Genomic DNA, 18148 nt, shown 5'->3' with positions numbered 1-18148 from the left:
CAATGGTACACCAAATATGCTTTTATTCAAGGTGTTTAAGGTTAAAAAATGCAATGAGTAACATGTGGACTTATGGAAGTGTTAAGCTCAGACAAAAAATATTTTATGGTATTGTGACTTTTTCTCTGATATATTATTCAGAACTGACCTGATTAGCATTTAATCAACATTTGGAGGCATTTAATAGGACAACTTTAAAAAAGAAATTAAATTTGAAATTTACTATGGAATAAATACAGGTTTAGGGTTAGGGTTAGGGTTAGAGTTAGGGCCTCCGGTGGCGCAGTGTGTTAAAGCGCTGAGCTGCTGAACTTGCAGACCGAAAGGTCCCAGGTTCAAATCCGGGGAAAGGAGTGAGCATCTGCTGTTAGCTCCAGCTTCTGCCAACCTAGCAGTTTGAAAACATGCAAATGTGAGTAGATCAATAGGCACCGCTCCGGCGGAAAGTTAACGGCGTTCCATGCAGTCATGCCAGCCACATGACCTTGGAGGTGTCTATGGACAATGCCGGCTCTTCGGCTTAGAAATTGAGATGAGCACCAACCCCCAGAATCGGACACGAGTGGACTTAATGTCAGGGGAAACCTTTACTTTTTACCTAAATACAAATTTATTTATTTTCTTCATCATGTTGCTTGCTATTTAACTCAGAAATGTGTCCATAGCTTTCTTCAGATGCAACATTTTCTTCCCAATAGGAAAGGCAATCAAATCCCTTAATTAGATATATAGTTCTTTATCCTTTATGTTTTTAATTTGTTAAATTTGACAAAAACATGCTCTCACCAATCACATTTAACACTAAATTTTATTGGCAGTCACAACTAGGACAGTTCTTGAGTGTAGAATAAATGTTATTGATCCCAGGAATCAATGTAAATACACTTAATATGAATATTATTGATCTAAGTATTTGATCTGATCAAATTGGGACTATCAACAGAATTCAGACCATGATTCAATAAAACATGTATTTTAAAGTAATGTCATTGCTTGAATGGGGAGTTCCTCTTTAAAAGTGTTTAGTTTTATGGTGGAATATCTAATAGGTGATCAGTGGTTTGCTCTTCTCCACACTCGCATGTTGTGGGCTCCACTTTGTAGACCCATTTCTTATGGTTGGCTCTGCATCTCGTGGTGCCAGAGCACAGTCTGTTCAGTGCCTTCCAAGTTGCCCAGTCTTCTGTGTGCCCAGGAGGGAGTCTCTCTTGCGGCGTCAGCCACTGATTGAGGTTCTGGGTTTTAGCCTGCCATTTTTGGGCTCTCGCTTGCTGAGGTGTTTCTGCAAGTTATCTCTGTAGATCTTAGAAAACTATTAGGAACCTCCGGTGGTGTAGTGGACTAAAGCCTCGTGACTTGAAGGTTGGGTTGCTGACCTGAAGGTTGCCAGGTTCGAATCCCACCCGGGGAGAGCGTGGATGAGCTCCCTCTATCAGCTCCAGCTCCATGCGGGGACATGAGAGAAGCCTCCCACATGGATGGTAAAACATCAAAACATCCCCTGGGCAATATCCTTGCAGACAGCCAATTCTCACACTCCAGAAGCGACTCAAATTGCCCCTGACACGAAAAAAAGAAAGAAAAAGAAAGCTATTTCTTGACAGGAACATCATATGTTATGGACTGGTGTAGAGTGCAATATATGTCTCAATATGATGCCTCATGAACTTGAATGTATACTGTAGTCATTTTTCTTAATCTGTTTATCCTATTATGTTTATATTATTGATGTACTCTGATTGTTGTTATGTGATTTTAATATGTTGTAAGCCGCTTTGGGTCCCGTGAGGGAGAAAAGCGGGATATAAATAAATAAATATAATTATATAGTACAGTAGAGTCTCACTTATCCAACATTCGCTTATCCAACGTTCTGGATTATCCAACGCATTTTTGTAGTCAATGTTTTCAATATACCATGATATTTTGGTGCTAAATTCATAAATACAGTAATTACTACGTAGCATTACTGCATATTGAACTACTTTTTCTGTCAAATTTGTTGTATAACATGATGTTTTGGTTCTTAATTTGTAAAATCATAACCTAATTTGATGTTTAATAGGCTTCTCCTTAATCTCTCCTTATTATCCAACATATTCGCTTATCCAACGTTCTGCTGGCCAATTTATGGTGGATGAGACTCTATATAGATTATAAGATATTATGCAGAAAGCTTTGTGTTTGTGTTATTAGGAGCCTAGCAACAGCCCAATTCCAGACAGAATACCTACCTAATTTAAGCAAGATAAAACAATGTCTACCAGACTTGTTTGATCACTCCTAGTAGGTACAGTATACAAAGCTGTGACTGATGCAATCTGATGAATGGCAGCCAAAAGCCAAGATCTCACCACACATAGTTTGATTATATTATCTTCCAACAATCTGACTGAAGGAGAGCATTGCAGCATAGTCGGTGTCTTTGTTTTGACTGAATCAAATCAAACAGCTGATGGGCTGAGGAGAAGATAAAATGAACCAAGAAGAGAGAAATCAGACTTTGCCATTTCAACAGGGCAAACTGGATGTAATACAGACCCCTAAAAACAGCAAGGCTAAATTAAATAGAACGTGACTTCAATTATGATTGCAATGAATGCCTGTTATGGATGCACATAACAGATACTGCTAGATTTAGCAATATTCAAGGATATTAACCACTGGAAGCCTACATGTAATAGAATATAACATATGTGATGCTATGCATGTAATGAAGCAATGTGCTCAGACATAGATAGGTCTGAATCTATGACTGTCTATAATAATTGGCCAAAAAGATGACCAGAGAGCCTACTCATTCTCCCATGTAACTATACGGAGATTCCAATATTTAAAGAATACCTAAATGGAGTTTATTCTAAAATTCTTCACCAATGTTAAGAAAGACTGGTACTTACTATTATGTTTTTCCATAAAAGATGGATGGGTGCAAATTTCTCCTGTTTTCCGATTTAGAAAGGCAAACCTCCCCTGAACATATTGTGCCAAAATAACCTGCAATTGGTTTGCCATTGGTTACCCATAAATCAGAAATGATTTGATGGCATGTAACAACAACCAATATTTTCTCTCTATTTCTTAAAACATGATCTTCCTATATTCCAAAAATTCATAAGGGGAATTGTGTTTAATTCAAACCAGTGGGACTTACAATTAAGAACCTCACTTTGCTTTTGGTGATCACAATAAACTTAGTTAAATTGGCGCCAGTATTCCATTTCTTCTTTTTACAGTACCATTCTTGTTCAGCAGAACAAAGCCATTCCAAGTATTGACATGGCAGATTCTGAAGATTTTTAGGTCAGTGGCTGACTGATGCTTCACCACATGATGGGGCTGTTTTACTGAGTTCTCTCTGACCCGACATAAGAATGCAATCAACATCTTAAATTAGTAGAATATGTCTGTACCAGTGGTATAATAGACAAATTCAGTAATAAATCCCAGCTCTTCTCCAACAGGTCAAGTCCAGGCTTTGGAGCCAGTGCCCTGGATGGCATTTCACAATCTTCTGCTCTTCAATTATTTTTGGCAAGACAATTATTCCAATTTAGGGTGTCTCTTCCATTTTCTCCTTTTTAATCTTGGGATTTCTTCCAAATATATAGAAATGCAAAATTGGAGCAGCATGATCGGTAATTAGATGCTGTAGTTTGACAACTTCTGGAAGGTCACAGGTTAATCCCTGCTGTAAGGTAATGCAGCAGGGATGGTGTAAAGACTTGTCTTAAAAACCATAGTTGTACCTTTCTACAAAAGAAGAATAGAAAATTACTTGTTTATAAGGTGCAGAACAGGGAAAGAGGAAGGAAAAGAATGGAGTGACAGCCCAAACCAAGTGAAAAAATTGCATTCACTTTTCTGGGTTTCTGTGAGTTTTCCGGACTGTATGGCCATGTTCCATAAGCATTTTCTCCTGAAATTTCGCCCACATCTATGGCAGGCATCTTCAGAGGTTTGTGAGATATTTTGGAAACTAGGCAAGGGAAGTTTATATATCTGTGATAGGTACAGGTTGGGACTTGGACCTTCCTGCCATAGATGTGGGCAAAACATCAGGAGAAAATGCTTATGGAACATGGCCATACAGCCTGGAAAATTTACAGAAACCCAGTGATTCCAACAATGAAAGCTTTCGACAACACATTCTCTTTTCTTCTTTTGCTCCGGGGTTAACAGATTCACCTCTCTAGAAAGACAAAAGCTACCAACAATATGTTGTTATTCAATAGGTCACAATTCATAAAAGATAGAAATATTCTAGGTTGGTAGAGACAAATGGAAAGTGCAGAATATTTTGATGGTCAGCTCTCTAAAAAAGCCAATGAGCTGAAAAATAGGAGGAAGAATAGCCACATAAAAGGAAAGTGCTGTGTATTTAGTTTTGGGAAAGATGTTTTTTGGTCTGGGAGAGAGAGAGAGAAACGGAAAAGGTCAGCTTAGTGCCTCTATTCACATCCAGCCCATCTCCTTCCTCACTTATTGACTCCTCACCACTTTAAAACCCTTCAAACGTATCTTCATCAGAAGGTACCATAAGTATATCCCGGATCCGTTTCCGTTTCCTTTGCTGTTCTTCATCTGACACCTGCTCATGATTAACCCTTTTCCTCCTACTGGTACTCCTACTACCATTTGTAATATTGCCAGCAGACTCAACTACAACAGAACAAGCATTAAATGAGAGCAAACTGGGCCAAAGTGCGAGGAATGTATATTGTAAACCTAATGGCTGAGGTAGGTGGGTAAAGTGCTGCATTTAATGGGAGACTTGGGGTGGGATAAATGGTGAAATTATTTCCAGCTGATGGAACAGAATAAAAATGCGTCAGGCATAGTGATTGTCATTGAGGCGGGACTTGTCATGTGGATTAATTATTCATTCTTCAAAGGCACACTGGAAAAGCCAAGTTTTTAAATTTTTCCTAAAGGCTGACATGGTGGGTGCTTGCCTAATCTCCCTGGGGAGAGATTAGGAGCCAAGGAGCCACCACGGAGAAGGCCCTCTCTCTCATCCCCACAAGCCAAGGGAGCGAGAGAAGGGCCTCTCACGAAGATCAAAGAGATCACGCACGTTCATAGGGGAAAATGCGATCACACAAAAAAAAATCCAGCAATTTCCAGAAGTTTCATCTCAGTCTGGGTTATATAAAATGGTACTGAAGCAGTCTGAATAGTATACATTCAATTAAAGTGAGATGCGTGTTTGTGTAAAGCATGCATTTCAAATGTATGTAGCTGTCATAAATTTATTTCCCTCTTATTGTCAGTTTTTTTACAAACTGATATAATTAGTTCACTCAGATATTAGACCAATATAAAAGGTCGAGGAATATAATTATGATTATAAGGGGGATGGGCAATCTTAACCAATTAAGATCTTCTTTTTAATTTTTATTTCAGCACACAAGACCTACCTACACTCTTGGACGGGCTGCTATTGGCTTGAGCATAACCTAGCATTGACCCAAGAGATGAGCAAAGTTGTCACGTCTGCTGCAGAAGGTGGTGCCAGACTTCTCTGAAACCTTCCAACTCCTTCTACTAGCTTCTACCATCAGTTCAGTTGGTGTCTTGTGAGCACCTGCTGTGCTGCAAGGAGTATATTTTCAGTTTGTGATCTTCCAAAATACAGCCACACACACGTCTCTTGTGTCAAACAAACGTAGCATTGTTTCATTTCTTTTAAAAGAAAGCAGATAGCATAGACTCTTCTTGTGTGTTGCATACCAGCTATGCTGCTTAGCACTTTCTCAGCTGTTGGCCCCTGACAGGCAGAAGCATGTGGTTTCTAAAAATACTTCCCAAGAACACACATTATCTTCCCAATAGGCGAGTGTAAACTAAATGTTGTGTTGGAAGCACAAGAATGTTGAATTTTGGAAAGAAGGGTGTTTCTTTATTTTCCTAATTAAATAAAACTCTTACCAGGGGTAGCTATAGCTGACCTTTTCCGTTTCTAACCCCCATCTCCGATAAAGTCACTTTGGCAATCTGAATAATGCTCCCCTCTTTCCCTATGGAAATACAGTGCTAGTTGGGAGGTGCACAGAGACAGCCCATTTATAGGAGTGGTCCTTTGGAAGCCAGGAAAGCTTTAAAGAGCAGAAGTGATAAGAGATTTGAGCCACTTGGAATTGTTCTGTGTTACAAGCTTGGATAGCCCGAGGAAACAAAAGGGAGGCATGGAGACCGTGGAGGTGTTTGACACGGATGGCAAAGGCAGGGGGCTGAAGGCAGCCAAGGAATTCTGGGCTGGAGATGTAATTTTTGCAGAACGGGCCTATGCTGCAGTAGTATTTGACAGGTAAGAAAGAAAAATGACAGTGGTGTTGCCACGAAGCAAGGAGTGACTACATGAAAGAGTTGGTGAAGTGACCATGTGGAATTTGTTGCATGATTTATTCATAAGACGATGGGCATTTCAGGATGTGAGAGATACTTCACAGGAACTTGGGCTAGTCTAGAGGGGGGCTTCTTAAATGTTTTCCACCCTTTTCCACCTGAGAAATTTTCACGTGACCCCAGATAATATATAGATACATAAAAGAAGTATAAAAAACAAAGATTTAATTATAATAAATCAGCATTTGCAAGGCTTACTAAATGGTCTGATTTTCCTTTTAGCAGAGTACAGCTGAAGCATTTTCTGCAGAATCCATTTTAAACACTACAGATTGTTGCTAACAGATTAGTGTTAAGTGGGTGGCATTCAAAGACCTTTTGTTGTTACCAGTTTTTTGTGACCCCAATATAATAGAATAACTTTATTGTCATTGTACAACGAAATTAAATGCTTTCTCCAGCACACACCAAAAAGCAACACAACTATTTGTCCACATTCCCACCACCATCGCATAGCCCCTAATTCCACATCAATGTGAAGCCATGGAGTTCAGTATAGTTACAGCTCTCTCTCAGTCTGTTTGTCCTTGCCTTTGTCACCTGTACCATTTGCCAGATGGTAATAATATTTTTAAAAAGAAGGAATGAGATGGATTCCCAAAAATGCTCTGAACTTTCTTAAGGCTGCGGGGCTTATTAAGTTCTTCTAAAGAGGGAAGAAGGCAACCAATGATTCTCTGTGCAGAAGTGGTGACCCTTTGAAGCGCCTTCCTATCTGTCACTATGCAGTTAATAATAATGATAATGATAATGATAATAATAATAATAATAATAATAAAAGAAAAAGGTTTGGATCATTGATGTTGCCATCCCAAGTGACAGTCGCATTGACGAAAAACAACAGGAAAAACTCAGCCGCTATCAGGACCTCAAAATTGAACTTCAAAGACTCTGGCAGAAACCAGTACAGGTGGTCCAGGTGGTGATCAGCACATTGGGTGCCATGCCAAAAGATCTCAGCCAGCATTTGGAAACAATAGACATTGACAATAGACATTATGATCTGCCAACTGCAAAAGGCCACCTTGCTGGGATCTGCGCGCATCATCCGAAAATACATCACACAGTCCTAGACACTTGGGAAGTGTTCGACTTGTGATTTTGTGATATGAAATCCAGCATATCTATCTTGCTTGCTGTGTCATAATAAAAATAATAATAATAAAACTTTATTTATACCCTGCCACCATCTCTCCGTGGGGACTCGGGGCGGCTCACAATGTTACAAAAGTAACAGCGCAAATACATTAACAATATACACTCTTTAAAACACAAGAAGATGATAAAACAGATGTTAAAACAAAGGTTTATACAACAGTAATACTATCAAACAACCACCAATGCAATTCAGTCAACTTCAAAGGTGGGGGGGACTATAGCAGCAATATAAGATAAAATCATTAGATTAAAATACCCCGATGAAAGGAACTTAATAATACCAAACCATGTGCAGATGCAGTAGGTTAGGACACTATAGCACAGCGATAGAAAGTAATCAGCAATTTTTTGTTCAGTTGTTGGTTTCTTAAAAGTCTCAATATTGAGGTAAAGGGATGCAGTGTTCTAGAGTGAACCATCAGAGTGTCTAAACCGCTTTAAAGTATCTGTTGTGGCCCTAGGCAATTTCCTAAACCTTAGCCACATCCTTCCAATGAGAAATCTATGGTTTTTGTGCATTGTGCATAAAAACACAATGCATGCACAGTATTGAATGTTGTATCTATACGAGCAGTTGAGAATGTAGAAGCAACTGGAGGTCTTTCAGTGAAACAACACCTGCTATTTCAAACAAGCTGTTCACATTTAATTGTAAGGGTTCAAAGAATAGTAGCCAATTTTCTATTTCCATGAAATGTATTTTGTACAAAAGCTAGGATTTTTTCACAGGCAAAATGGTTTTACTCTCAGAACATTTATTGCATGAAACTGAAGTGAGAAAAATAAACTTTGAAATTTCTATCTGTTTTCAGAATTCATTCATTTTGAAAACACACACTTAAAATGCTCAGTTCGGACAAATAAAAAAAAATTAACAAATTTTATGTTTCATATCTTTGGATTTTTACAAACACTTTTATGTAAAATTCCTGGATAAGCATGCCAATATAGTTTTAGGCCGAATGTTTGTTAATAACCACATGCCATCTAACAAAAGGATACATAATTTCTTTGATTTGTGCAAAGGTTATTGATACTCCTATACTGTGCACTATTGGTGTAGAAACTACTTTTTTGCCTATCTTCCTCTTTCTAGTTTCTTTTGGTGAATGTATGGCTCAGTTGACTCACTATGAGTGGAAATTCTGAATGAGAGATGTCTCACTCATATACCTTTAAGATATTTGCCTTAAATATCATATGTGCCTTAAATTGCAACATGGAAATGTAAACCTCTGAGGATGCCTGCCATAGATGTGGGCGAAACGTCAGGAGAGAATGCTTCTGGAACATGGCCACACAGCCCGAAAGACATACAACAACCCTGTAAACCTATATGGTTAAAGAGACGGAATGGACTGCAGTTTCTGATCAACTGTCCTTTTTATAGCATATCTGGGTAATCTTGCAGTTTATTAAATAACTCTGAATGATCAAATGCAGAGTTTGGTGTGCTGATGAAGGTCACACAATTTTAAGATATTTCAGTGGTGGAGACTCCTTCTTTGGAGGCTTTTAAGCAGAAGCTGGATGGCCATCTGTCAGGAGTGCTTTGAATGAGATTTTCCTGCTTCTTGCAGGGGGTTGGACTGGATGGCCGGTGAGGTCTATTCCAACTCTACTATTTTATGATTCTATGATTCTATGTGTGGGAGATTATACCATTTTGTGGTTCCTGAGATCAAGACAGTGGCATCAGATTCTTGGAGCTGTGAGGGTGACCACATGTGTTCCAAACCCTTGCCCTTTGTCTTATTAAACAAGCTGGAGAGGGACTGACCAATTGGATCTCAAGGATCATTAATGCCTCGCTGGGACAGGGAAAAATTCCATCCTGCTTCAAATCAGCAATGGTAAAACCCATTTTGAAAAAAGTCCCTTGATCCATGACTACTCAACAACTATCGGCCTATTTTGAACCTTCCCTTCCTGTGCAGGGTTCTGGAGTGTGTGGTCGCCACTCAACTCCAGGAATTCTTGGATGAAAACAATTATCTAGACTCATTGTAGTCTGGGTTTAGGCCACTGAACAGAGATGACTTTGGTCGCCTTGGTGGTTGACCTACATAGAGAACCAGACAGGGAAGTATGTCCCTTTTGGTTCTCTTGGACATCTCAGCAGCTTTCAATATCATCGACCATGGTATCCTTCTGGGTCGACTCACCCGGAATGGTCTCATTCTTAAACAGCCGGACCCAGAAGGTGGTGCTGGAGGATGCCTGCTCAGACCCCCGACCTTTAGCCTGTGGGGTCCCACAAGGCTCAGTTATTTTCCCCATGCTATTTAACATCTACATAAAACTGTTAGGTGAGGTCTTCTGGAGTTTTGGAGTTTGTACACAGATGACACACAACCCTATTACTCTTTTCCACCAAAAGCCAAGGAAGCATCTCAAGTCCTGATTGCTGTGATGGCCTGGATGAGGGAGATTTCTAACAGGAGCTGACTACAGGGAGCACACCACTCCCCTGTTAAAGCTGTTCTTGTGTTTCCGGGCCCAATTAAAAGTACAGGCTATCACCTATAAAGCCTTTTACGATTAGGGTCCAGCATCTGCTCTGATGAACCTATTTGGTCCTTAAGGTCCTCCGGGGAGGCCCTTCTCACAGTCCCACCATCCTCACAAGCGTGATTAGTGGGAACGTGGGAAAGGGCCTTCTCGGTGGTGGAGCCCTGGTTCTGAAATGCCCTTCACAAAGAAATAAGACAGGCCCCCTCTCTAGACACCTTTAAGAAGGAATTGGAAATGTGGACGTGGAAGCAGACATTCGGAAATGATTAACTATAACTTATTATGATGATTCCACTTCAACCCCCCTGCCCACCCCACCAGTATTCAAATTTGGGCATATCGGGTATTTGTGCCAAATTTGGTCCTGTGAATGGAAATACATCCTGCATATCAGATATTGACATTACGATTCATAACAGTAGCAAAATGATAGTTATGAAGTAGCAATGAGAATAATTTTATGGTTGGGGATCACCACAATATGTCCCAATAGCTTTTAAACAGAAGAAAGCAGAATGAAGAGTTGAGATTCAAACCTTGTTAAAGATTCCCTTCTTGTAAGCGATGGGGAGGATTAAAAAATATCTGGAAAATCAGAATATCTAACTTGTTTGTTGATTATGAAGAAAAGGGGTTTCTCAAATGTTTTAAAATCAGAATGATCTAAACTAGGGTCGGGAAACACACAGTCTTCCAGATGTTGAAGTTCAATAACATCTGGAAATTTACATGATTCTTACCCCTGATCTAAACACAATTCATGACATGTCACCTATTCCACAAGTTCAGCCCCTCCCCTAAGTGTGGCCAGTCGTTTCCAGAATGCAATGTCCTGGAAACCCAAGAACACATTCTAAGGTTTGGTTTACTCTGTCGTGTATTGGCATCTTCTCCTTCCATCTCTCATTACATAGCTCTGGATGTACAGAAGAGCTAAGGCTATTTGCCCTGATGCAATATGCCTGAGCAATATACAAGATACATGTACATATATTGTTGATGCAATGAATTATGTATGGAATAGAAGAATATGTAATGTACTGAGGTAGTGATGTATTTTAAGAAAATTAATAAAATTTTATAAAAATTAAAAAAAACTTGCACTTGTGAAGGTTAGGGTGCAGGGATTGTTAATGGATTCTTTTGTAAAATATTAAGTACAGTAGAGTCTCACTTATCCAACATTCACTTATCCAAGGTTCTGGAATTATCCAACGCATTTTTGTAGTCAATGTTTTCAGTACATTGTGATATTTTGGTGCTAAATTCATAAATATAGTAATTACAACATAGCTTTACAGCATATTGAACTACTTTTTCTGTCAAATTTGTTGTATAACATGATGTTTTGGTACTTAATTTGTAAAATCATAACCTAATTTGATGTTTAATTGGCTTCTCCTTAATCTCTCCTTATTATCCAACATATTCGCTTATCCAACATTCTGCCGGCGCGTTGATGTTGGATAAGTGAGACTCTACTGTACTTTGATTATGGAAATCCTGAAAAAGCAATATATAAATATGTACAGTAATATTACTGATGTTACAAATGCACCTATTTTAGATACTTCCAGTTCTTCTGGAATTGCTAGACATAAGTAAATTGCTCCGCAATGGGTGTGTCTGCAGTACACAGTATATAGCATTTTCGAAACCTGCCTACCTTAGTGACCACATCTTCCCTTACGAACCTGCATGGTCCTTGAGATCTTCTGGGGAGGCTCTTTTCTCACTCACACCCCCATCGCAGGTACAGTTGGTGGGGACGAGAGAGAGGGCCTTTTCGGCTGTTGCCCCCCCACCCCGGCTCTGGAACTCCCTCCCCAAGGAAATCAGACCAGCACCCACTTTGTCCATCTTCTGGAAAGAGCCAAAAATGTGGTTGCGCCAGTGTGCCTTCGATTAGACAATTCTCCAGATCACTTGACTCCGACTAGGACATAAAATGTCATTCTTGCACTTTAATATTATCTTCTATTCAAAGACATCATGCTCCACCCCTAATCCCTACTGTCTGTTTATGCACTTTATCCATTAGCCTTACCTCCAAAATTGATTTCCACTAGTTTGCCCACCTATACCTAGGAATGATAGGTTTAACTTCATGGGTTGGTTTGATGATCGATTTATTTTGTAATAATGTTCTTATTTCTCTGTTTTTATGTCATTGCTTATGCACTTCTATGTACAATGTGTGTACTTAGAATGTTCATACAGTAGATTCTCACTTATCCAAGCTAAATGGGCCAGCAGAACGTTGGATAAGCGAATATCTTGGATAATAAGGAGGGATTAAGGAAAAGCCTATTAAACATCAAATTAGGTTATGATTTTACAAATTAAGCACCAAAACATCATGTTATACAACAAATTTGACAGAAAAAGTAGTTCAATGTGCAGTAATGTTATGTTGTAATGACAGTAGAGTCTCACTTATCCAACATAAATGGGCCGGCAGAACGTTGGATAAGCGAATATGTTGGATAATAAGGCAAGATTAAGGAGAAGCCTATTAAACATCAAATTAGGTTATGATTTTACAAATTAAGCACCAAAGCATCATAGTATACAACACATTTGACAGAAGAAGTAGTTCAATATGTAGTAATGGTATGTAGTAATTACTGTATTTAGGAATTTAGCACCAAAAAATCACGATATATTGAAAACACTGACTACAAAAATGCATTGGATAATCCAAAACATTGGATAAGCGAATGTTGGATAAGTATTTTATATTTTAAATATGTTGACTGGGCTTGTCCCCATTTAAGCCGCCTCGAGTCCCTTTGGGGAGATGGAGGTGGGATACAAAAATAAGATGATGATGATGATTATTATTATACCATATTAATTGCCTTAGCTCCATCATATGGGAATCTGGGAATTGTAGTTTGGTAAGATAGAATTCTAGGCCACTTCCACGCTGCCCTATATCACAGAATCTGATCCCAGATTCTCTTTCTTTAAGTGGATTATATGTGTCTCCACTGCCAGATAACTTGATAAACAGATAATCTGGGATCAATATAGCGGTAGTGTGGAAGGGGCCCTAGTACTATCTGGTGGAGAAATCCAATACTGGATGAAACTACAAATCTCAGAATTCTGCAGCCTTTGAAGTCTTCTCACAGACATTCCATGCTTTGTGTTGAAGAGGTTCTGAGATGTGTCTGGCTATGTGCCTACAGCCAGATGTGAAATGATTGCAGTAATACTGAGATCCACTATATTATTTCCAGAAGCCTCAGCCCTGTTTATCATTTTGTGTCCTTCTGTATTAACTACAGGGACATTCTCCTTAGCATGTAGTTTGACCACAAGCATTACTTCCCAGATTAGGCCATTTCTCTTCCTCCTCAATTTTCATTTCTGCATAAGTGAAGACCCAAAAGAGTTGCTTTGTTCTCTGCAAACTGGGAAAGCTCTACTGTGAGAGTGGCTTCTTATCACACATGCCTCAATAATAAACCTGTTGAAAGATAAAGTACATTAAAAGGTAGAGGGCATTCTGGAAAGGGCAAAGCATGGTTAATAATAACAACCTGATGGCACAAGGGTGCAAACATGATTTACTCTCGGCTCCGTGTCAGATAAATTATCATCCTGGGTGTTGCCACGTGGTCACGGCAGTGTTGATGATGAAAGAACGGTTTGCTATCAAATCCCCTTCTTTCACCTTCTCTCGTTTCACCTCCTTGCTTCCTGGCATACTCTGTCCATCATGTGTGGAACATTTTATACCATTTAGTCAATATGGTATAGGACCCCCCACCCCCCCCACCCCCGGCGCAGAAATTAGCTCATATTATGAAATATGTGATGGGATTGTGCCAAGGTACATGAATTCTATAGGAAAATAAAGGGTGAAATGGAGGTAATGTAGGGCAAAAAATGTGTTTTTTACCTTGAAACTGGAAGGGAAAAGTGATAATAAAGATTGGGCCGAGATGATAAAAAACACGTATGTGGTTTTTTTTTGCAACGAAAAAAGTCAATATAAGCAATTCAGTGATAGCAGATTACAAATGTTAGAGTAAGCAATAATGGCCATATGGAATCAATAATGTCAATATCAAAGAAGTTTCATTTGTTCTCGAGTAAGTTCCAGCCCCATTACACACTCTATTTTTGTTTGGTGTACACTAATTATTGCCAAAGTGGGTGCTACCACCCCCTGGTGGGCGCTGCAGTGATCCAGGGGGGCGGTGATGGCCACAGGTGCATTGGGGGGCAGGGCCAGGGGAGGGGCCTCTTCTCAAGTGCCAGAGACAGGGCTGAGCGCCTGAGGTGCCTGTTAGGATACAGGGGGCGGAGCTAGAGGAGTGGGCGTGGCTTCTTCCCAAGAGCCCGAAACAGGGCTGAGAATCTATACCTCTCCTGGGGCGCTTGTTGGGACACAGAGGGTGGAGCTAGGGAAGGGGGCGGGGCCTCCTTCCAAGAGCCCGAGACAGAGCTGAGCCCGTATACCTCTCCTGAGAGGCCTTTTAGGAATAAAGAGCAGGGCTAGGGGCGGGGGTGGGGCCTCTTCCCAAAAGCGCGAGACAGGGCTGAGTCTCTGTATACCTCCCCAGAGGCGCTTGTGAGAACACGGGGGTGGGGTATAGAGGTTCAGCCCCGTCAGGCATTGGGGAAGAGGCCCCGCCCCCTCCTCTAGCCCCGCCCCCTGTGTCCTGGCAGGCGCCACAGGACAGGGATAGAAGCCCAGCCCAGCCTCAGAGCTCATAATTCCACACATCCCAGTCCTGGCCGCCCATTTGTGGCCCCGCCCACCTCCCCCCTCCCAGCTCCGCCCTCTTGAGCAGAAGCCACGCCCACCCCTCTAAGCCATGCCCCCTTTCCAAGGGGTGTAGAGTAACATTTTTTCTGGAAAGGGGGCAGTAGGCCAAATAGGTTTGGGAACCACTGGTGTACACTGTAGCCAGAGGAGAGCAGGAGATAAATGGAAAAAGATTTTAAAAATTGGGAAAAGTAGGGAGAAATGAATAGAAGGAAGCAAACCATGGCCACTTCTACACTACCATATAAAACCCAGTTTATCTGCTTTGAGCTGGATTATATGGCAGTATAGACTCATATAATCCATTACAAAGCAGATAATGTGGGCTGTATGCTTTGTTAATCTGGATTATATGGCAGTGTAAAAGGGGCCCAAGATTGGAGGTAGATGTATGCTGTCTGAACTATAAATCCCATCATCCCCAATCTTCCTGGTTATAAACAAGAATGAAAGCAGTTTTAGTCTTATACATCTGGAAGGCAGTGATGCAGATGCTGATCTATGTATTCAATTAGTAACTAAAAGTGACCCAGAGTAGATAGTGGTGGAAAAGAGAGAGTCACCTTTCCAGTATCTCAAAGGGCTGAAGACAGCTGCTGAAGACAGTCTGGGGTGGGCCACTGGCCTACATCCAATTGCAAGTTCCAACCAGGACAGTGCATTGCATCAGTTATTAAATAGCAAGTCAACACCTCTGTACAGTAAACTGCACTGATTTAAATCCCATTGATTGCAAATTGAGATTACTAATTATATTTATGCCACCGTGTTTCTTATGCTGTTTTAGCACTGGATAAACACTAAAGAACAGCAGAGATTTTTAAAAGCATTGAAAGGATTCTTTCTTCACCTTTAGTCCCCCTTTCATATTCTTCTCTTCCTACTTTAAAATACTGAGATGTCACAACATTATTTTTTTTCAAATCAGTGACATCTTAATATTAAAACTGGTTCAGTTCCTTGAGTGCCAACAGCACTGATGGATTTATGTAGTCTATTTTCTCTCCCAAGTAAAACATTGCAGCCAAGACTTGGAGAAGGGCAAATATAAGAAGGGCAAGAAACATGAGTTTGATTTCACAGACTCCAGAAGTTTGTATCCAGTAAATTCAGATGAAGTGAGAAGAGTGAAAAGAACTTTTGCAGTAAAGGATACTAACCTCAAGAAATTGTGGGATTCTTTTATTCTGTTTTCAGTGAGACAGAGTAATAATAACCATAATCATATAACTTTATTTATATTCCACTCTATCTGCTCGAGGGGACTCAGAGCAGATTACAAAATGCATACATGGCAAACATTCAATGCCACTGCACAATTAACAAGAAAGATGGACAGTACATAGACAGAGGCAAGGCTTCCCATTTTTCATTTCCAGCATCTGGAAGCTGTGCTTGACTCAGCCATGGAGAGCTGCTGTTGTTCCATTTTCCACGCTGAGGAGGCCATTGTCCATGGATGCCTTCCTGATTGAATTTTGCCTGCATGTTTTCAGGAGCACCTTTTACCTCCCCACCTAAGCGGTGCCTATTTATCTACTCACATTGCTGTTTTTGAACTACTAGGTGAGCAAAAGCTAGGACTGATGACGGGAGGTCACTCCGACTTGCATCTCGAACTGCCAACCTTCTGGTTGACAAAATTATCCGTAGTTGGCGGTTTAACGTGCTGTGCTAGCTGTGGCTAGAAAGAAGGTAGATGCACATACTATATACTACATTGGTTACACAAACAAGGGGGATATTACATTTTACTCAGCATTCACACACACATATAAACATTCACATATAGGCCAGATTGCATTCCCTGCAAATCTGCCATTCTGCCAATACATCATCTCTTTCTGTCCCTTGGAGAAAGAGGTGGGTGTACAGACCCTGCTGTCTGCTACACTTTTGGAAAATAAGGTCTCTTATATAGCAATTTTTCTTACTGCTGTTTTGAAGTTGTAAATGACTGACAGGTTGTTTTGCAGCCAAAACTTGCTGACTCCGTCAGTTTTGGACAGAGGTTGGTTTAACGCAAGGAACAATTGTGTTAGATTTCCTTAGCTTAAAGAATCATTGTCTTCGACTATGTAAACATGTTGTTTTCAACCACAGTTAATCATTGTCTCTGGTCATGTCATCAGTTCTCATCACCAACTTTTAATCACAGTTCATCAGTTCAGTCTTCACCTCCTTTTGCAGTTTTCCAGGTTTTGTTCTCCTTAGAATGGTGTCTTCAGTCTTGGCCAAATTCCAGTCATACACTTTTCATTCAATTTTATTCAATTCACACATCATATTTATCACAATAGTACAATGATGCATTCCTGGGAGTTAAAGGGAATAGAATCCTGGGGTTGTACTGGATCTAGTGGAGATCTCTCAAAATTAGAAATCCCAGGATTCCATACAGTGAAATTATGGCAATTGAAATGGAATCGCGGCAGTGGAATCGTTGATGTTTCATATACACATTATACATGTAACTTGAAAATAATTTTACTTAATATTTTTTAAAAATGTATGCATAAAACTAATTTTGCATACATCGAAATATCATAAAACAAAGGTGTCTCTATCTTGGTCATCCATGTGGACTATTTTGAATTGTGAAATATTTCAGATTTCAGAATTCTAGATTAGGAATATTCAACCTATATTTAGTGCCTTTCAAATGACTAGTGAGGAAAATGTCATGCCCCCCTCCAGGTAGTCCATGCAGCTCACTCATGACTTTCTCACATTTACTGGGAACACTTGAATCCAAAACATAACTGCACCTAGGTGAATGGATTTAAAAATTATACGTGAGTGCAAACTTATCCCAGATATCATTTGAACTGAAAGCTGCCTTCATGTCAGGAAACATATTTCAAATAGGGCTTAATGTATAGCAAGCTTATGAATTTGCCTCCATGTTTCCTTTCAGTTTCCACTACATTTTAAAATGTAATTCTGCCCCCTGCCCATGTATTCAAGACAGCAGGGCAAACTAACCTATACTTTCATTTGGGCTGCTATGTGGCACATGATAGTAGTGAGAGGATAGTAGTTGCCTAAAAGTACTGAGGAGTGCTGGATGCAATTTGGACAGGTTTATAAGTGGCAATTCACCTGAAAAACCTGCTGGAATTATAAAAAAAGGGGAAATCACAAAAGTGGGTTCAGGGGCCACATTTCCAGTCATCTATGGCATAGATAACACTATGTAACAAAATTTGGAAAAAAAAATCTGTTCCTGATTTGAAAATATTATTTTCTGTTTAATTGTGTGGTGTTTACTTTAAAAGTAGTTGT

General features: G+C 40.0%; 1 protein-coding gene and 1 long non-coding RNA gene across 4 annotated transcripts in view; one reads left to right on the top strand and one right to left on the bottom strand.

Annotated features, from left to right (window-relative positions):
* Nucleotides 1-783: 783 nt before the first annotated feature.
* LOC103279195 (uncharacterized) lies at nucleotides 784-5983 on the bottom strand. 2 transcript variants are annotated; one of them, XR_009999860.1, is made up of 4 exons: nucleotides 5421-5983; nucleotides 3155-3753; nucleotides 2235-2460; nucleotides 784-1560 (listed from the first exon to the last, which is right to left on the bottom strand). It is a non-coding gene; the product is annotated as an uncharacterized LOC103279195 (long non-coding RNA). The 2 variants fall into 2 exon arrangements; XR_506631.3 differs by having other exon boundaries at nucleotides 784-2460.
* Nucleotides 5984-6019: 36 nt separating this feature from the next.
* Nucleotides 6020-18148, top strand: part of smyd1 (SET and MYND domain containing 1) — a 44431-nt gene continuing 32302 nt past the window's right edge. For both annotated transcript variants that reach the window (XM_003222367.4, XM_003222368.4), the window contains exon 1: nucleotides 6020-6310. In XM_003222367.4, the coding sequence (XP_003222415.1) occupies nucleotides 6189-6310 (122 nt within the window). In that variant the 5' untranslated portion in view covers nucleotides 6020-6188. The remainder of the gene's footprint in view (nucleotides 6311-18148) is intronic.

The sequence above is a fragment of the Anolis carolinensis genome, chromosome 6 (assembly GCF_035594765.1).
Source record: "Anolis carolinensis isolate JA03-04 chromosome 6, rAnoCar3.1.pri, whole genome shotgun sequence".
Taxonomy (NCBI): domain Eukaryota; kingdom Metazoa; phylum Chordata; class Lepidosauria; order Squamata; family Dactyloidae; genus Anolis; species Anolis carolinensis.
The sequence above is the reverse complement of the archived record's forward strand: the minus strand, read 5'-3'. Positions and strand labels throughout refer to the sequence as shown.